General features: G+C 47.4%; 5 protein-coding genes across 5 annotated transcripts; 3 read left to right on the forward strand and 2 right to left on the reverse strand.

Annotated features, from left to right (window-relative positions):
- Positions 1-1,673: 1,673 nt before the first annotated feature.
- On the reverse strand, positions 1,674-2,770 carry GLAREA_04968 (uncharacterized protein; the record flags this gene model as incomplete). The annotated part of the gene is made up of 3 exons (XM_008087345.1): positions 1,674-2,003; positions 2,084-2,243; positions 2,295-2,770. 3 exons carry the CDS (start codon positions 2,768-2,770, stop codon positions 1,674-1,676), a joined length of 966 nt encoding a protein of 321 aa, XP_008085536.1.
- A 6,592-nt stretch (positions 2,771-9,362) lies between these two features.
- Positions 9,363-11,095, forward strand: GLAREA_04969 (uncharacterized protein; the record flags this gene model as incomplete). Its single annotated transcript, XM_008087346.1, has 5 exons — positions 9,363-9,586; positions 9,821-9,875; positions 9,925-10,004; positions 10,051-10,749; positions 10,801-11,095. The coding sequence occupies 5 exons, from the start codon at positions 9,363-9,365 to the stop codon at positions 11,093-11,095; spliced, it is 1,353 nt and encodes a 450-aa protein (XP_008085537.1).
- Positions 11,096-13,924: 2,829 nt separating this feature from the next.
- On the forward strand, positions 13,925-14,837 carry GLAREA_04970 (alpha-helical ferredoxin; the record flags this gene model as incomplete). Its single annotated transcript, XM_008087347.1, has 2 exons — positions 13,925-14,318; positions 14,365-14,837. 2 exons carry the CDS (start codon positions 13,925-13,927, stop codon positions 14,835-14,837), a joined length of 867 nt encoding a protein of 288 aa, XP_008085538.1.
- A 1,491-nt stretch (positions 14,838-16,328) lies between these two features.
- On the reverse strand, positions 16,329-17,489 carry GLAREA_04971 (alpha/beta-Hydrolase; the record flags this gene model as incomplete). Its single annotated transcript, XM_008087348.1, has 4 exons — positions 16,329-16,524; positions 16,696-16,821; positions 16,867-17,379; positions 17,413-17,489. The coding sequence occupies 4 exons, from the start codon at positions 17,487-17,489 to the stop codon at positions 16,329-16,331; spliced, it is 912 nt and encodes a 303-aa protein (XP_008085539.1).
- Positions 17,490-19,115: 1,626 nt separating this feature from the next.
- GLAREA_04972 (C2H2 and C2HC zinc finger) lies at positions 19,116-20,492 on the forward strand (the record flags this gene model as incomplete). The annotated part of the gene is made up of 3 exons (XM_008087349.1): positions 19,116-19,136; positions 19,227-19,349; positions 19,398-20,492. 3 exons carry the CDS (start codon positions 19,116-19,118, stop codon positions 20,490-20,492), a joined length of 1,239 nt encoding a protein of 412 aa, XP_008085540.1.
- Positions 20,493-20,745: the final 253 nt, after the last annotated feature.

The raw sequence follows: 20,745 nt of genomic DNA on the forward strand, positions 1-20,745 counted from the left end.
AAGAAATTTCGGAGAGTCGAGACGCTTTGCGCAGTAGTTGATTTGGAACAAACTCCAATGTGCGAGAAGGCTACGGACGTTGACGGTGGTGAGACGCGGATTAAAGTATTATCTGACCTGAAAGCTGCATTCGGTAGTGAGTAACAATGAATCGGAAGTTTCTGTACACAAGCAGAGGGCTTTAATAGGTATTAATGTACCTTATTTTCCTCGTAGTAGGTTTTAGGAATACGTAAACTAAAAAAGGTTCCGAAATTGGACTTTTTCTTCTAAACACTTCAATGTATCTTAATCTTATAACACTATTCTATAATTTCTATTGTACTCTCCTATCTTACACTAAACTCACAAGTCATCCCCTATTATCTACTTTCCCATTCCTCGTATGCCCCTTCCGATGGTCGTTAAAATCCATCATCCAAATACGCACACTTGTAAAGGCACTACGCAAGATTTCCTACCCAATTATCTGACAACCATTCTCCCCTCCTACACCTTTATCTTCACACAGCCCACACTTCCAGCTTTAATATTTTCACCAGCCATCACATACTCATACCCGAACATCGATAACCGAAGCTCGCATCTTAGCATCCCCTCTGTCCCTCCCGTGCATCTTGAAAACAGCTTACGGACAGTTGCACATTAGCAATATAGTTGCCTATTTAACGACTACCATGGATCCTATGTTTACCTATCCTCTGTGAAGCCTTCAGCGTTGAATTCCTCAAGTAAACCTCCTTACTGAGCTGTTGAAGCAGCACACTTAAACTCAACACCACCACCACAATCCCCTCATACCCCGTTTCATCATGACACGAAAAATATCCTCATCCTCCCCATCGCAAAATACACACACACATACCTAGCCATCTTCGCGGAAATTCTTCCTCGTGCTATTTTTCTTGGTAGAAATAACCACACTAACCTCCATATTCACGCCTCAAGAAAACAATAGTAAACACAACCCAAGAAAGCTACCAAGAATCCCTTCCATTACACCATCAACCACCTCCCAGATCTCCATATTCATCAACTCAAATGTGATGGGTGTCCGTTCTGGGGGTGTCCTCGTTGTGGGATGAATTGGCTGGGTTTGGATGGGAATTCGGGTTTGAGACTCCATGATATATACGTTACAAAACCCCTTCCTAATTTAACCATCTTAGTTCGGGGAATTTTCAAGCGCATGCTGCATGACTGAATGTTGTGGGCGCGAGTTAGGAGAGGAGCGGGATAATGTTGCGGTCACGTTGTTGGTAGGTTGAGAGGAGGTGAGGTTTTCGGAAGGAGGATAGTATACTAGCCCTGATCTAGGCAGCAAAGAAGTAGGTCGTTGAAAAGGTCCTACTTCCAGCTAGGTGGCTGTATTTCTGGCGCATATGTACCCCGTAGCTTGTTCCGATGTTATAGTGAAATATTCGTTAGTAGAATGATTTTCTTGTATATTGTATACGCAACCAACGCCGGAAATGGAGAATCTTGTGAGTATAGTATGTAGTTGGATTATATTCCGTAACTAATACATATATAACATAGCTCAATCCGGTCAATGTACAAATACACATATACAAATTACCCAATCCCATCCCAAATCCCATTACCCTCACACAGAAGAAAAAATCGGGTATATCCACCACTCCGCCTAGTACCTCCATCCCCTCTCATCGCCCCTAAACACCCTTCCCCTCCCCACTAACCTTCTGCCTCCTCTCGCGCCCCTTATCACTCCACGGAAAGTGCCACACAGGAATCGTAAAGAAAGAATTGCTGCTATCCGCGATACCGGCGAACGCGACGTACCACGCGAAGAAAGCGGCGAGGAGTCCGAACATACCGCCCGCCTTGATGAGGGCCGAGTTCGGGGAGCCGGAGGCGGGCGTGATGATATGCCCGATGCCGAGCATGAGGAAGGCGAGCCAGAGCCAGAAGAAGAGGAGGGAGAAGACGACGGTGGAGCGGAGCGTGAGGAGCCAGAGGAGGAAGGTGAAGATGAACCAGCCCTGGGAGGAGGTGTTAGTGGGGGGTTAGGGGGGAATGAGGGGCGAAAGGTGAGGGAATTGGGGAGGAAAGGGGGATGTACCATTAAATAGAAGCCGATTGCGAATTGGAGGTGTTGTTCTTCGGCGTATGCGCTTGCGATGTTGAAACCGCCAGGCGTGAGCAGGATGGCGTAGGACAGCCAGAAACCACCGTATGAAGAAAGAGCTGTGGCACCGAAAGTGTTGCCTATTGCCATTTCCCTATTTTCAATTAGCCATAATTTCGCTTGAGATTGGTTTAAATATACATACCACATGCCAGCGAGCAATTGCACCAACCCACCATATCCGAAAGCCAAAGCGACAACTACATTTGGCTCACTCACCCCTCGAGTTTGGAAGTTAATGAGTGAAAGCACAAAGGTCGTTAATGCGAAAGCACTCAATCCTAGGGGTGCTGGATTGGCGATATTCGTCTTCTTTGGTTTGTAAAGACCTGGCTCGAGGAAACCTGCAAATGCCGCATTGCGAGCTGACATGTTGGTATTTACATGCGCAAGCGGGTTGTCGTTATAGCCTCCATAGCCATGAGGGCCAGTTGTTTGCTGTGTCAGAACTGGATTGAGATTTCCATTGACGCCATTCTGAACAGAAGGGTGATGACCATAATCCACGCCATTCACATTATTCTCGAGATGAGATTGATTTCCGCTCATGATGCCGTTGGTGCCGTACTTCTCCTCGTGGATAGGAAGGGTGTCACTTGTGGATGGTCTTTCGCCGGCCATGGTGGGAGCTCCTTTCTTAATATAGGAGACTATGTGGAGAGAACTCAATGTGGATTCCTCTAAATTGGGAGGGGAGAAAGCAGCTATATCTACCCCAAATGATGCACCTCCTCAGTATCCACGGCACCGGGTGAAGGGTAGGTTGGGTTGCACATCCGAATCTGTGAATGTTGTCGACCATTCATTTTCATGATGTCCACATCCTAGCTGTGAACAAGCGTGTATTCTCAACCATCGATCCCTGATAGTCGACAACGATCATCCCCAAAACCCATATCTTTCTCAAGTCCTCCCCAGAAATACACGACCGATGACATCGCTATCCCTAGGCCAAGTATAGCGCAAGCCATGGTGTTGGTCTAGTCCCATTTTATTCCAAGAGATCGTCCAAGTCATTCGGCGACTAGCCCTCGGCACATGTAATCTTACCTCCGAAAATGGCAACGGGCCAATGATAATTTGAAATTATCAGTCGTATTTGGTCGCTTCTCCTCTTCAAAGTTTGGGATTTCTTGCGATTGCGGGGTGTTGATCAGTAACGATCGAGATGCGAGATGTCCTCGTGTTGAACCTGGAATGAGCTCAATGGCTTGATCGGCTCGTTCCCGATTGGAGTGTAAAAGGGCAGCACAAAGTAGCATATCAAATCAATACCCTCAGGTGATTGAGGCAGAAATCCTATTGAAAGTCAGTCAGCGCAGTAATAACAACCGTTTCAACTTAACAGACATCGGACTTTACAAATTAAAACTGACCAGCAAACGGGCTTGTGCACCGGACTGACTCGGTCATAATGAAGCTTTGTCCGAATCCCCATCTAATAACTCGCTAAAACCGACACCGCGGAGCTTGCATAAGAGTTGCTCTCAAAATGGAGAAATTGCACTTACAAATGTGGTACTTCTAGACTCAACAGACATTATTTAGGAGATTCTCGAGCCGGACATATGGGAATATAATTGAGAATCGAGACTTCTCTCCACTGGCGAATGCCGCGTTCCCGAGCAAGCGTTCCGACCCCGCGATGCGGAGTCCCCAGGTCTATGTCGGCCGATGTATTCGGGAAGTATCACAGCATCGCATGTTCCAAGACGGTTATGGCACCGTTTTGTCTTGGAGTTTGATGAAGCGACGAACGAATCCACAAAGCAGCATATTTGACGTTTCTTGGGAGTTCTTGCAGATTTGTCTTGCGAGGTCGATCACCTACGTGTGCCTACGCTCAGCATTCGGTAACTTATTGATGGTCAGTGCACGAGCCCTAGTTTTTAATTCGAATCTTGGAACAGCATCATGCTTTCCAATCAAAGAACACTGCCTGTAATGTCCATGATACTGAGCATATCTCATCATGTCTGTTAGTCTCTTGGGAAGTTCAACCGACCTTTGCACTCATGATGTTATCCACCTTACGGTGAGACTTAAAAAGCCAAGTGATGATTGATCTTTCACAAACCTCGAGAACCTCTCATAACTCGTAAGATGGAAGATAAACAGACATATGTGATAAATCCTAATTGCGTTTTAAGTTATTGGAGCTTACGCTGAGCACTAGCCAGTCGTTCTTCGAACGTCGTGCAAAAGCATGAACGATTTTTCGGCCGTTTAAGGAATGAGGTTACATCAGTTGGGAATCCCGATGTACGGAATCTTACTGCTCAAGTCAAATCAAAACTCCTTCTAGGAGAGATCCAGCTGTGATCCGTTGTGATTGGAACAAGGCTGCTGTATATGTTCGGAAGATCGTACATTCCAGACCGTCGTGCTTTAACCAATGCTGTATGAAGTATCTGAAAGTTCGAATTCAATCATTCAATAGAAATGGTTAGTACGTCCACGAAATCGAATGGGAGACTTCCAAGCAAACTTGATGGAGCTCTGAACTTGAAAACTGGCGATGCCATGCCACCATATCCGTCAGAAGTGATCAAGACTGGAAACAACCAAACCTTCAACCGTAGCAGGGCCGAGTCTTGATTTCACTTGACAGACGAATCAGGCTTCACAACGAACGGTTCTCCTCGGTTTGCATTTGGCCGCCACACGAAGAGAAAATGACAAGATAAGTCGGCCACGCGGGAAAATTGCAGAACTTAGGCAGTTCCTCCCGTGTCCGACAAGTATGAAAGAACACACACCTCTCGAGATGAAAAGAGCCATACCACAAACAATGCTAAAAAAAAAAAAAAGTGACACTTGAACGCTACTCAGAGGGCGACCAAGCAGAAGCCTCTGCAATGCTTCTTTCAGGGTTCTAGGGTCGATATTGTGCATTCAAGGTTTCTGTTGGAACTGGGTTGATGTGATACGTCAATCGTAACCAATTTGTCGGGTCGATGGCTGTCCTGTTGGGGATTGGGGGTAACTTTTGGTTCGTCCTGTAAGCGCTTGCTCCATTTGGAGATGCCGAGTACAATCTGGATTTATCAATTCCTCAATCGATACACTGACTTGTTGAGATAGAAGCGTAAATCGAGATTCGGGAGGTACACTTTTGCACATCTCATAGGCTCCGATAGAGGAGTGAATGAGCTGTCCCTCGCGCTGGTCTAATTAACCTTTTCTTCTCTGGTCGAGACATTGTAAAGGGCAGGTAAAGCGAGAGCAGCGATGAGCAACAAGCAGCAACACTGTAGCAGTAACAGTGATACGTGAGGGGGGAAACAGGAAGTCATACTATGCTCAAATGAGAAGATATCAGATTGGTGCTGTGTGGTGGCCGAAGCAGCATATCGCGTTCAAAGTTTGCTGCATCACAAGAAAGTAATCCATGGATGTGCCATCGGTCGTTCCAGACGTCTTTTCTTAGGATTGATCCAACGGGGCAGAATAGTGGTAGGCATAAATTGAAAACTTCCGACTATCGGCATTGCTTTGGAATTGCTCTAGAAGCCCGAAAATGGTCGATCTGGCGTTTTGCGAAGCAGTGCCCTTCTCCGTATGTGGTATCCGGGAACGCCATATTATCAAGTTGCAGGCAAAACTGGGAAGAAGGAATGTATTCCCCCCTGTCAATAATACGACATCGAATGCTTGATCTTTAGCTGAGCTTGTGGAAACACTCAGGATTGAACTATTCACTTGTGGACCTGCCTTTCGTGTGCCGCGAGTCCGGCATTGGGCTTCCTGCACTGCGAATCAGCCTATTGGGTATATGGTCAGACGAAACCCCATCAAGAGGAAACAGCGCGTCGGATTCAAGTGGCGTTTCCTGCTATTGGGCCAATACGCCCAGTGAGCGACTCGTTCACAGCCCGAAAAATTCCAATGCTTCATTCGGCGTAGGATATGGTGTCGCTTAAAGTTCCGATTAAAGATAACATAGATATCTCGGCACGCTTAAGTTTGTAGAGTAATGTTCTGTACTCGGTGTGAAACTTTGGAAAAATTCCTGGAGAACTTGAGTTAATAAAGGTGAGCCTAACGCACATATGATGAAACTGGAGATGATGTGTTGTACTGCGCTGCACTACATTCGGAAATTCTCCTTCTGCAAGGTAACGCTGCAAATGCAGGCTTGCGTATAGGACGGACAAGATAGTGACCAATATGAAAGCAGCGACATCAAGGCCTCCAAGATATGACTTGTTGTACGTTAGCAAGGTACGAAGAAGGAGAAGTAAGAATCATTTGAAAATTTCAAACCTATTGTTGGAGTACTGTTGTCGTCCAAGATACTCTAAACTGAGGTCACATCGTGGATGATGTGAACTAACCGTCGGAAAGCCATGCCTCATCCATGGGATCGTGCGCGATGATCCGATTGAGAGCGGGAAGATCAGACGGAGCGGAGTCCGTCGTCGTGGCCCTAGCCCGCGATGATGAACGATAATTGTAACGCATGAATAATATTGGCGTCTGGAATATGCATAATACAATGGCAATTATGAAAATGTATGGTGAGAGCGAATAGGAGCAGACCCTTAAGCAATAACGAATCTGTTAACGGATGTTGCGCTGACTGAGGACAGGTGTGGTTTTGTTGCAGAATGATCGAGGGGTTGAAGGCAGATCGCATGCAGGAGCTTCGAATGAGGGGAACCAAGCTCGATGCTCTTGCTCCGTATAACGATTGAAGTATGACGACCAGGACTAGATAATTATCTAGAAGACGAGGGGAAAAATTGGTCGAGTTGTCTTTGACTTTCTCATGCTGGTTTATATTGACCTGCTCATTCCAAACCGATGCCATGGACAAAGCCCTTGTTGGGTATTGAAGCAATAGAGCCAATTTGCAGCCACATCTTCGAAATCCGCGGTCTTGACGGCGGAAGGTTGATGACATGCGCCTTGATCTCCCTTTTTTATTCCAGAACCAAAGAAATCAGTATGCAGGTCACGCCCGAAAAAGTGCACTGCTCCGTGAGTCGTCCATATACTATAGGTGTTATTCATACCGCCAGACCTAAAGAGTCGAGGTGCATCCACGGAAGCTGGCACAACCACTCCTACGGAATCGGCGACCTTCGCACTAGAGCATGTCAGCCATACGGGCTGGTTCAAAGAACGACCCGGCAGCGGAAGAATTAGCATCCCAAGCGTGTTTGGGGCACTGTTGCGGGCGTTGCATCGATTTTCGCAAGCCATCCCGTCGCTGGCCCCAAGTGCGAAGAAAGAAGATACGGAGTGTTCGTGGTCGGACGATAGTCTCTGTGGATGTGCCCTCAACGTGCAGATATATATGTACAGATCGATTTAGAGAGACGGACAGGACCGAGACATCCTTCTGCGGAGAAAGCGGACAGATTATGCTGATTGGATCCGGAGGAAATGGATCAATGAATGTCAAGAAGCTGGACGGATGGCTGGCGACGCGTCGTCGTACAACTGCCTCTTCCGTCCGGCATCTTGTCTTCCTCGATATCACTACCGAGCTGGATTGTCCAGCTGTCATAGGTTATCTTCTCCTTTTCATCTGCATGTCTCTTCTTCCTATCGTGCGCTCCTTTGCGGTTCATGGCAACGTACCGACGTATTCACCCTATGGATGTCGACCAATGGAGCAGCTGCAGACAGATTAAAGACATGACTTGGAGTTTCCTCGGTGGTTCTTCATCCAAACGGCGGTGCAGCTGCCATGTCACGGTGGTGTGGTAAGTGCATGTTGCTGCAAGTCTTTTGCAGTTGTTGAGCCATGGAATTTCTTCTCCTTGGGCCGCTATTGCCAGAATCGGAATCAAGTGCGGTTCAGCACCTACCGACAACGCGTCGGCGGTATACTGTGAGATGCAGCGTTAATTGTTAATTAACAATGTTCGCTCACGGTGATGACGGTGCGGCAGAAGCGTTTTGTTTGCGGTTGGTAGGATGTCTGTCGTGTATAACAAGCTTGCTATAGCTGAGGTATGTATGCGAACGTATCGATGAGAGAAATAGGAAGACCTGGAAGGCTGGAAGAGCTGAAGTATAGCTCAGGAATAGACCGAGTATAGCTTAGGAGGAGCTTAGCAGCAGATCAATAATTGGCAAAAGAAAGAAGCAGGACACGGGCATGACGACCCTGTGCAATCCGCTTTGGTCTCTGGGGTCTCCGGGTGGTGAGACTGTCGCGGTGACGGTGACATTACCGATATTATATGATGATCATCCTTGCGGGTAAGAGAGAGGAAGTATATCAAGCATCGCGTCGATAAGTATATAAGTATAGTCGAGGAAGAGGATGAAAGGAAGAACTCGTCCTCGTTCTTCGTCTCATAAATTTGAAGGTGCGAAGGTGCTCCAGATGCCGGGAGATCGTCACTCAGATCAACTAGCGGATCCACACCCACCATCAGTCACCTCCACCGAGCCACCAGACCCTTCAATCTTCCCCAAACTGCGCTCTGACAGCTGCACAAGTACTCCGTGCGCCATCTTTCAAATAGCAGGTTGATATTATCATATATTCAGAATTGTATATATTTAAATATCTTTTCTTCGTTCTTATTCTCACTTATCCGTACGAACACGACAGAGCTCTACCCCGCCGGCCAGACATCACCCCCGCCTGCACTGCTCATTTCGCTGCCCCTGCGGATTCGGCTGCTTCTCAACCACCACCAAACCCTTCCCCCGGCTCTCTGCGCGCCTGCGTCTGCGGTCATCCCTTACTTTTATTTCAAGCCACCACTCCCAGCATTCAAGGTGCCAGTGCCCCTCGAGATACACCCAAAGATACACATCACATCACATCACCAGAAAGCTTCCAACACCCCCACCTTGCATGTCCTGGTACGCTCATTGACGTCGTACCGACCACAAACCCTTGGGAATATCCTACACAACCTCCCGTCCTGGCGACACCACAAATCTCCGTTCAAATATCCTCCATTGTCGAGGCGGCGTCGACAGCTTCTTGACTATCCAGGATCAAGCTTCCGGGTGCAAGAAGAAGTCTCCACCCAGCCCTGCCGAACAAAGTACCTGCCCCTCCAAGGGAACTTCTCCGAATCAAGCAACTGACGGGAACAGAAATCTTATATCTCGCCCGTCGCAACGTTTGCGACTCGTGGAAAGCGTTGGACTCGAATCCCACATTCTCTCAGGCAACTGTTTGCCTCGGTAGCGACGTCGAATTCGAAAATTCAAGGATCACGACTCCACAAGCTCAATCATGAGTGCTTCCTATTCACAAGAGCCATATCGACCGGTAGGTCCAGGAGCGTACGCCGCAGCTCCAATGCACCCTCAGTACAACCCCATGCCGGTATCGAGACCTCCTATGCCTGATTCTCTGAATCAACCTTCAGATGCATTGGCCTCATTAGCCCCAGGCACACAACCAACGACGACTGGCCCAGAGGTTCGATCATGTGTGGAAAAGGGTTGGAAATATGAGTAGGTGATGTTCCATAGTAGGATGCGAGAAGTGTATGATACAGGTGCTGAGTCGGATGGATGATGGCAGAGGAGCTTGCGCCAACGGGTTTTCTAAGGTTGCTAGTAGCTACCTCGAAGCATCTTGTTGGCGACAGGACTGCTCCTCGCGCCTCACAAGACTGAGCCTTGTCTACGATGCTGTACCTCGCGCAAACATGTTCTAGTATATCCAGCTGACTCGGTTGGACATAGATTACTAGTGGTCCAACAACCACAACGTGCTCGTATGTGTGGATTTGGCGACAAGGTAATTACACTTAACAGAATCTATCAGCTGTGAAGACTAAAATCCATAGGATCGACGCCCAATTACCCCTCCACCCTGTGTCCGGCTAATTATCACCGATGTTAATACTGGGAAAGAGTGTGATGTCAAGTAGGTGGTCTACGTATGTCAACGAAATATCCTCTAATGATTCTAGTGATATCGATCACGGAATGTTCGTTCTCAATGTCGATCTCTGGGATGCCCATGGAAGTCGAGAGGTCAATTTAGTGCGCCACTCTCAGACATCTCCATCCATATCAATGACAACAGCGGTATCATATGCACATGTTGAACATGGAAGTCATACAGCCTTTTCACATATTCTGCCAGGAGCAGGAAATCCACAAATCAAGTTTGAACATGGAGCTGGACCAAGTTATGCTCAACCACCAACATATCCAAATCCCTACGGAGCTGCCCCAATCAATCCATATACTCAACCACCTTCACCTCAGCAGACTTATGGAGGCCAATCATATCATCCTGCTTACGCACCAGTCACAACTGCACCACATTACGCACCGCAAAACGGATACGCTCAACCAGGAGCACCACCCCCAAATATGTATTATCCTGGCCAGCCAATGCATCCTCAACAGCAACTTGACTTTACACCGGTCAGTCAAGCTCTTCCATCTCAAAATCCCATGGGCGGTTATGGAGGCCGGCCGGGATATCCTCCTCAAGATATGGTCCAACGTATACCGAGGGTAGAGCCTCCAAGCGGAATGTTTACAAGAAATCTCATCGGAAGCTTGGCAGCTAGTGCTTTCAGATTGACTGATCCTGATGACCGCATCGGAATTTGGTTTGTTCTACAAGATTTATCCGTCCGTACAGAGGGTACCTTCAGGTAATGTATTCAGCTCGGAAAGGAATTAGAAGTATTTATTGACGCGTTTAGACTTAAATTTTCATTCGTCAACGTTGGAGTTCCATCGCCACCAACATCAGCTGGCGGATCTGGCTCCAATGGAACCCAGCCAGTGACCCAAGTCAACACAGGAAAGGCGCCTGTTCTTGCGGCTTGTTATTCCGACTCCTTCACTGTATATTCAGCAAAACGCTTCCCAGGTGTCGTTGAAAGTACCGGTTTGAGTAAGTGTTTTGCCACCCAGGGTATTAAAATACCCATTCGCAAGGATGGGCAGGCAACTGGACGACAAAGTGAGCGGGATAAGGAGTACGACGAGGACTAGGTGCTTCACAACATTACAATTACCAGGCGATGGCGTTTGATCTTTATATCGGGGCAAGTTCGCGGCGAATAATGGTCTGGGGCGGTGTTTTCAAAGTTCTGTTGCGTGCGGAATCGGAGTGGTGGGTACAGCGGATTCTCCATGCCAGATATTCGAGGATGAGCGTCAATGCTTTGGGGCGAATATACACTGCCTCTGGAACACTTGGAGTATTACGGACACATGGCGTCAGAGAATAGGTAGCGGGTGCTTTTTCATCTGAGATTCCACTATCTAGGTGGATTGGAGTGGGCTTGGGCTAGGAATTCTGGGATACAAATACCTTTTGTTTTTTTGTCGTGTGTGTGTGTGTGTGTTTCTGTTCCGGTTGTTGGCTTTTTTTTGTATAGATATATTCTATAGGATTTGTTTTTTGTTGAAAAAATGGAAAGAGGGTTAGGTTGTGTAGATTGTTGAGTGAGTTTTTGGGGTTTGGTGATTTGTGAGTGAGTGTTTACATACATTGGAAGTGGGTGAATGAGCGAGTGGTTGGGTGCAGGTGGTTGTTCTGAGGAATCTCGCTTGTGAGTAGAGCTTGCTGATGAGTTAGTTGTGTTTCATCGAAGAGTTTTTGACAAAGTGCTTGTGAGATGGTTGGGGAGCTATTGGGACTCGGGGGGTTCTGTGAGTAGTGAGGTAAGTGATGAAATGAATGTCTACGGGTGGTAAGCTATGATGTTTCATTCATGAGCATTCGGGGGGGGTTGTGAGTGGGATGGTTTTTGATGGGTTGAATGTAAGGTGTGTTTCTTTGTTGGTGGTTGAGATGTGAGATTGGTAGGTTATGTGAGTTTGGTAGGTTGGGCGATGATTGGGATCGGACAAGGAGGGTAGGATTTTGTGAGTTGGTTGCGTACGGGGTTTTTATATAACCTGTCCTTCTTCAAGTTCTTTCTTGATACATCTCAAATTTCCCTAACTCATCACTACCTGCAGAAAACTAAAGTTCACCTCATTCCAAAGTCGGGAAATATCAATATGTCACATTCGTGGCACGCAAATCTTAACATCGACCCACTCACGGGAAAATGGTCTACCTCATCTACTTCCGCGTCCTCGAGTGCTCTGCCAGATAGAAGGGCGAGGGTTCGACCGGGGGAACATGGTCCTCCTGTTGTGCTGGGGGAGAGACTTGTTAGTGGAAGGTTTGCGGGAGAGGGGTAGGAGGAAAAGGAGGGAGTGAAGGGGAAGGGGGAGGGGGAGGGGGAGAAGGGGAAAGGGAGGGAGGGAGGGAAGGGGATGGGAGCGAAAGAGGCTGGGGAGAGAGTGAGGATTAGACCTGGTGAGAAGGGTGTTGTGACGTTTAGGGGGGGGATGGAGTGGATTCTAGTAATCTAAACCAAGAAACCCGACACGCCTGTTCAACCACCAAAGCGCCCGCGTCGTGACGGCTCACCGAGCGCATGAATTAGATGTGTTTTATATGTCGTTTACTTGGATATAGTTTGGATAACGGGTTATGAGTTTTGAGTTAGGTGTGGAATTAGGGTTCTTCGCTTTGGGAGGGAATTGTTTGATGGAGATTCTTTCGTTGTGGTGGATATGGTTTTGGGATTTGTGGGGTGAGATGCGAGGATGGAGTTGTTGGGGTGTGAAGGATATTAGTGAATCTTAACGGTCGAACCTACTATCTTAGTCAGACACATCGGTAATTTGTCCTCTTAGAAAATGGTTTTCTGGAAGTTCGTATGCACATTTTTGGGGGTTAGTAAGGAGGATGTAGATAGGACGTTTATATAGATGTATCTGCAGGAAATGTCTGAATATATGGATTTAGATCTTATGTCTAGATGGGAGTTGCGAGATGTTATTTGGATATGTTGGTATTGAAGGGTGTACCGTGTTTCGATTTATGTAGCTGGTGTGTAAGAAAGTAAGACTGTAGTAGACTTTTTAAGGGAATGTGTAAGAAAGTAAGACCGCAGCAGACTGTTTGAGGGAATCGTCAACGACGCGTACTAGAGCAACGGCTTATAATACGATTATTAACTTGTTAAACCATCATTTTTCTTCTTTTCGAAACGAAATTTACCTTAAAGGGAGAACGTTGAAGAAGTGACGAAGAGAAAGATAATTTGTGGTAAATGTTGAGAGAGGTTGACAGAACAGCGACATAAAGGAAAATGAGTTGTGGATTTAGCTTAGTTAGTTATAGTATGTTTGTTTTGGGATAGAGGGTTTTGATTGTTTGTAATAGGTTTTCGTCTCCTTATTTCTTTAAGTGGCGATATAGAAGTGAGGATACTAGGAGAAGAGGATTTGGCTTCGTACTTAAGAGTCAAAGCCAGAAATGAGATAAGTGGTGGTTATGTTTATCCTGCTGCTGTACCGATCTCTCTCCTATTTTCTAGTGACTTCGAGATACAAGTAGCCAGTCGATGTGTTGACAAAATACACTATTATGCGTTGTGAATCGACTAGAGATCGTTCGTGTTCGGAAGCTGATTCGGCATTCTGTCAGAGGCGTCTCGCTTCACATGCTCTAATAAAACGCCACGTGACACCATTCCGAGCCTCTCCGCCTCAACCAAGCTTCCAGCCGATTATCCAATCACAGACCGTACATTGTAAATGACAATGGTGAGGTAAGCCTTTCTGGATTTATTCCCGAGGTCATTCAAACGTTTGCCTTCGACGTCTGTTCACTCTCGAGTGCCACCACCACTACATAATTCTACACCTCTCAAACCGAGACTTCACTGCAATTGATTTATAGCTGGCGGTTATAAAATCAGATATCTAGGCAACGGCCGACACAATTGACACAAATCCTTCAATCACCACTCCACCATGGCATCTTTACGCACAACATCGCGCCTTTTCAAGGCCGCACGACCAGCCTTCAAATCTCAGATTAGAACAATCGCGATCGGAAACACAAATTCCACCGCCCATCCAGTCGATCCATCAAAGACATCCACCATCAAGGAACCAGCCGCGGATCCAGATTCCAAAATCAAGACCTTCCACATCTACCGTTGGAATCCGGATGAGCCATCCACCAAGCCTCGCATGCAGAGTTATACTCTTGATCTGAACAAGACGGGTCCTATGGTTTTGGATGCGTTAATTCGGATCAAGAATGAAGTCGATCCTACGCTTACGTTCAGACGGAGTTGCAGAGAGGGGATCTGTGGAAGTTGCGCGATGAACATTGATGGTGTAAACACACTGGCCTGTTTGTGTAAGTTCCCCCTCTGAGGAATTCGTGGCAAAGCTAATAATATCAGGCCGTATCCCAACCGACACCAAAGCCGAATCCAAAATCTACCCTCTCCCCCACACCTACGTCGTCAAAGACATCGTCCCAGATCTGACCCAATTCTACAAGCAATACAAATCCATCCAGCCCTACCTCCAACGCTCCACGCCTGCTCCGGATGGAAAAGAATACCGCCAGTCAAAGGAAGAGCGCAAGAAGTTGGACGGCATGTACGAATGCATTCTCTGCGCCTGCTGCTCCACCTCCTGCCCCTCGTACTGGTGGAACAGCGAGGAATACCTCGGTCCGGCCGTGCTCATGCAGAGTTACCGCTGGATCGCCGATAGCAGAGATGAGAAGAAGGAGGCGAGGAAGGCGCAGCTGGATAATAGTATGAGTTTGTATCGTTGCCATACTATCCTCAATTGCTCGAGGACTTGTCCTAAGGGGTTGAATCCTGGGTTGGCGATTGCGGAGATTAAGAAGGAGATGGCGTTCTAGAAGATGAGTGGCGGTTTTTTAAGGGGAGGAATTGGAGGCGAGATGGGAGGAAGGAATGGGAAGGAGGTGAGATGAGGATACGAGGAGATGAAATACATTTTGGTAGTCGAGCGTTCGTATGATGGGCAAGAGGGTGTTTGCATGGTTGAGGAGTCGAATTTGCGACTTGTGTAGATAAGAGGTTTTGTGCGCATTACTGAAGTCCTTTTTTTAAATTCCTATTCCTACTTTCGTTTCTCTAGACCGACCGGCTGTGTATCATCTGTGAAACTTCGTATGTAAATCTCTCTACTTACTAGACACCTCGATGCGCGTGATGTCGCGAAATAGAATCCCTCCTATGACAATACTTTACTAGATCTCTCATTGCGTATTAGTATACTCATACCAGCACGTAAAACAATCTGTCTAGTCAGAATCTAGCCACCCTACAACCCTTTTCAAACCCCTACTTCAAACTCGGAGGAGTTATCTCGGGTTGCTGTCTCCTTCTTACTCCGTTAAATTTGCCTACTATTCCTTATTTCACAAGTCTTAAAGACTTGAACTTGGTATTTGTACATTACTCAGGTGTATTAAATCGATACACAAACGAGTTTTCCCATCGCGCTCGAATTCTCTAGGTCCTGTATTTTAGATGTACTTATTTGTATCCTCTCTGATACTTCGACTTTGGAGATAGCTCATTTCGGGAAATAGATGGCGGAGCAGGGAATTGTGTCGAGATAGCATTTCCCGGCCTGAATCACGTTTTAAGGGAATGAAAGAAGAGGTAGGTTGTGGGTTATCTCCTACACCATGTTTGAAATGAATGAGGGGTATCTCTATATTCTGTCTTACGGAGAAGTGTATGAGATTATATTTGGTTTTTATATATCTACGCGCTAGAATATCAGCCCAGACCACCAACACCTTCTGAGGAAATAGCTGTTCTGTCTTTGTCCAGCTGAATATAATATACCACCGAGGAGCTTCACGATTTATATCTCACGTAGCTTTCTGGGCCGATGATGTACGTGCGGAATCCAGGGAAATGTATCTCACGATTGGCTCGAGATAAGATGGAGACAGAAAGGGGGAGTAGGTGTTTGACGATTACTTGCTGCTGTTGAGTTGGGCCTTGTTGTTGACGGGTAGGGAATTTTGCTTGACTGCGACTATCGTTCTTGTCTATATGAGAGGGCGTGCTTTAGGTAGTGTAATAGTGGTAGGTTGCGGATGGCAACACATGTTTTGTCTCGGCGATAGATAAACTGGTTGCGTGATGAGTAAAATCTAGTAAATTTATCATTCTTACTTTTCCCAGATCTACGCTGTTGATTGTACACCCAACACCCCATAAAACCCCTCAATCTCTGGATATGCATCACAATCTCAAAACTATGGTATACAACGCCAACCTCACCCAGCACAGTCAAACTCCCCAAACGCCATGCCATGCCCCAACATTTTAATTCCACGCGCTCTAATAAACACCTTGTAATGAGGAATTTACATCCTACTAAAATGCGCAACCAGTTTCTCCTTCTCCGCATCACCCCCCGACTCCAGATTCGCCACAAAATCCGCAATCGCGTCGAAATACCCGTCTTCCATGACGCTGGAATTGTGATCGCCGGACGGGAGCGGTTTCCATACTTTCATAGGGGTTTGGCAGATTTCGTAGAGGCGGCGCATGTGTGAGGGTCTGGGTGTGTTAGTAGGGGTTGCGGAGGGTGAGGTGGGATATGGTGGGGGAGGGAGAGAGTCAGATATTTCAACATGATAGGTGTAATCAGGTCCCGAGGGGACGTCAGGTTTTGTGGATGGAAATTGGGTCATCATTCTAAGGAGTGTGTAAAAGGAGAGGGAAACGTACGGGACGATTTCGTCTTGGAGACCGGAGAGGAAGAGGATTGGAAGTTCGGTTATGGAGGGGAGATAGGTGTCGGATGCCCAGACTTGGTGGCAGAGGAGGGTGAGATATCTGGCTGGTGGGATGATTCTGGGAGGTTAGCAAATTAAGCTGTGCTTGGAGTATGGGACGTACGAAGGAATCAACTTTCTCATGGATAAGAAAGTATTTTCCAACACCACTCCAATCAACTTCCCATCATTCTGATTCTTGGCAGCAAGCTGTATCGATACAGCCCCACCAAGACTCTGCCCATATATCACAATATCATTATCCCTCGTCTCTGCTCGATTCCGTAGATAATCATATCCCGTTTGAGCATCAATCATCAAGCCAGCTTCATCTGGAGAGCCAGTCGATAACCCATACCCTCTATATTCCAACATCAACACACTACACCCCATACGTTGCACAAACATCCTCGCAATCGGCACACGATGTCCAATATTTCCCGCATTCCCATGGAACATTAACACGGTCGTATTGCTATGACCCCTCCCCTTTGGTCCTCTGATATAGAAAGCTGAAAGTTTTTCGCCATCGGGAGTAGGGATCATCAACTCTTCGAAATCCGTGATGCCAAACTGGGAGGGTTTAGGGACCTCTGTCCGGGCAAGATTCGGAATGTGGGAGGGGTAGATGAGAGCTCTAGCTTGGGATGTCAGCAACGATCATGCTCACCTGGGAATAGTAGAGGAACTTGCTTTTGCTTGAAATACAAGAGAGAGCTCAATACCGCCGCGATGCCCTGACGCCATAGTGAGTATGACATGCGCGGGAGAATAGGATCATTTGGCTTGTGAAGATTTGAATTTTTTTTTCAAGGAGATGGTGGTGTAGATACCGAAGAGATTAGGACCGGAAGACGCATGTAGCCTGCGACCGAAGACAAAACGGTGGTCATCTGATGGAGATAGGTGTTGGAAGAATCCGGGGAGGACATGTTGTTCATGCGCAAGCCGCACTGGGCAAAGGAAGAATTGCAGTGTTTTGCAGCGTTTTTTTCTCGGTTGTGTTGGCTGGATGGCTGCTGGTGGATGATGCTGTGTCCCGTGGCTCGTGGCCGCAGGATGATCTGCTGCACTGGACAGATGTCTCAAATGGATTGACAGGGCTTCATTATTCGAGTGTCGGAGCAGGGGTGATGGTATGGGTTGTGTTATGGCCTGTTTGTAAAGAGACGCGGTGTTTGGTGGATGTTTAGATGTTTACGTGGACGTCTAGGTCTGGCATCTGCGCATAAAAGTGTGGAGATACATCTGGATAGCTGGCGTGTAATGGAGATTTCGAATTATGCGGGTATTTACGAACAACAATCGGATTTGCACACGGTTAAGAATCCTGGCGCGTCAAGAACGATATCTGAATAATTAAGAATAGAAGGCGTATGAGGCGTCGATAGTCCGGAGTGCGTAGAATTTGCTTTTGTTCCCAAGAAAGGTGGTGTGTGGGTTTGGCCAGTGAGGAGGTCTAGATTGGGTGACCCCTTGAGCGAGTCCATGCCCGGTGATGAAATCCAGCCGCCGGGGACTGGAGGGGTTGTGCCCAAGGAGAAGATATCAGAATGATATGATAGTTGAGAATGCGGAGGAGAAGAAGGATGTTGAAGGAATGGTATTTGCCTACTCCTTACTTCTGTTCTTCGTAACTAAGAGACTTACTAGCTACCTAGGTAGATACTATTGCTTCGTTCTAGGCACTATCCAGAACTCTATGATACAGTAGTAACAGTACATACCAGCCCAACTGACTGCGCATCGCTTTGGCCTGGGTTTGGGCTTCTGCTGACAACCTCATGCGAATCCATGGCGGTGCTTCTGGTGCAGCTGGGACCCGAGACAGATCACCACCTAAGGCTATCTCTGATCTATCTCTGATCTATCTCTGATCTATCTCTGCTTGTCCGGATAATAGAGTTCATACGCACCCCGTACTCTTTCCATGATGCGTTCAAGATTGAGCTGAATTCAATCTCTCGAAACACCACACCCCCTTCTTAGCCCTTCTTGTTTACCCCTCGTCCACTCACATCCCTCCCGTCTCACGACGCTCACCAAACCTCCCGCTTAGCCCGCCAACCAGCAACCGAGATCTCCCACCTGCAAGGACGCGCTTCAGTCCCACAGCCCGCAAATCCTTGATCGGGACACACTACACTGCTGGGCCTGACTGCCAGACCAAAATAGGGCCAGTCCCAGTGCGAAAGTATCTTGGAACATCCTCCGACACCACCAGAATCACCCCCCTTACAACCTGACCTCTCCCCCCGCCGCCGCTGCTTTCCAGAAAGACTTCTGTTACAGCTCAGATCAGATCATTGCATATTCAACTTCACCGACTCCATCGCAAACAACGCACAATCGGCCACGAATCAAATTTTCATCATGGTCTCTTTTTCTTGCGAGGTATGTGAAAATGTTTACATGGCGAACCCTACGCGACACGGCCGGTCATGCGCGCAGAGGTAGCTCTTGACCCATCTGACCATCTTGTAGGCCTGTGGAGATGTCCTGACGAAGAAAAAACTCGATCCTCACCGCAATCAATGTCGAGGCGCAAGCTTCACCTGCTTGGACTGTATGATCCATTTCCAAGGGCAGGAATATCGCGCTCATACTGTATGTTCCTGATGCTCAGTGTGTCATACGTCGTCTAACAACCACAAGAGCTGTATCAGCGAAGCCCAAAAGTACCAGGGCGCCTTATATCGACCCGACAAGAAGGAAAAGAATAGACAAAACAACCAGAACAATTCCCATGCCGTCGTACCGCATTCAGCATATGTCGAAGATGCGGAGGATGAATACAATCAGGATACACAGCTCGCAGTCGTCGAGGCTCCCCCACCAGAAGCACCTTCACCACCCTCAGCTGCTCCAGGCTATGGGATGTCCCCCGATCCAGTAAACGTTTTCGACTTTCTCGTCACCAGCGAAACACCAAACGGTTCTCGCAACGAATTACCCGCTCCAGAACCGATGGTAATGATTGAGGATGTTCCAGACGAGAGTCGCGACCGAGAGCTTGTACGAGTACACTTCGAAGACTACCAAGATGTGGACCAGAGTGTGACGGACCTTGTACAATACGGCAGCGCACCAATCCAGTCACAGTTTGAAACACCAGCGCCCAAAGGAGAACGCGAACGTGAACGACGGAGGGAACGTAAGGACCGCGATCTGACGAGGGAAGAAAAGAAGGACAAGAAGCGCAAACGTCTTCATGTTGAAACAAGAGACCTATCGCCAAAGCACGACGAGGAAATGACTGATGCTCCACCTGTATTACATTCCGGATTGACCGGTGGTCTCAATCGACTATTATCACGTCCGTCAGTGTTCCCACCTTCTCCAGATTATTCCGGCGGGGATGCAAATGATGCATCTCCTGGTAGCCCGTTGAAGAAGACGAAAAGCTCCAAGAAACGTGGCCGAAGTCGTGTTGACACCATCAGCAATAATATCATGTCGCTGATCAGCACACGTCGCGAACATTCTTCAGAAGAAAGACCGAAACGAAAGCATCGAAAACACCGAGAGGCATCAGCACGGCCTTCGAAAGCAAAGATGATCGAGTACAAGCCGATGCACGAGAACGCTGATATCAAGGACGATTCACAAGTTGTACTCTACAAACCTCGATCAGAAATATTATTAGACTTTGTCAATAAAGGTCCAGATAGCGAACGAGGGATGAGCATGCACAAGGCACTCAAGGCGATACCACCGAGAGCGCACAGCGTCAGGTATGGCATTAAGTAAGGGCGAGGAGGAGAAGGAATTATGGCGAAGTCTACGGATGAAACGCAACGATAGAGGAGAGATTGTTTTATTCTTGTGATACCATACGTTTTTTCTACTTTTGTTCACGGCATTTGCATTTGCATTTGCATTTCAACTGCATGGTACGAGTAAGGTATCGCTCCAGTCAGGAACTGGAGGTGGGACGTAATAGCTAGACTGTGGATTTGGATTTCTTGTCAAGATCTAAGACGCTTTTCGTCCTGTCGAAGAA

The sequence above is a fragment of the Glarea lozoyensis genome (assembly GCF_000409485.1).
Source record: "Glarea lozoyensis ATCC 20868 chromosome Unknown GLAREA5, whole genome shotgun sequence".
In the NCBI taxonomy this organism is placed as follows: Eukaryota; Fungi; Ascomycota; class Leotiomycetes; order Helotiales; family Helotiaceae; genus Glarea; species Glarea lozoyensis.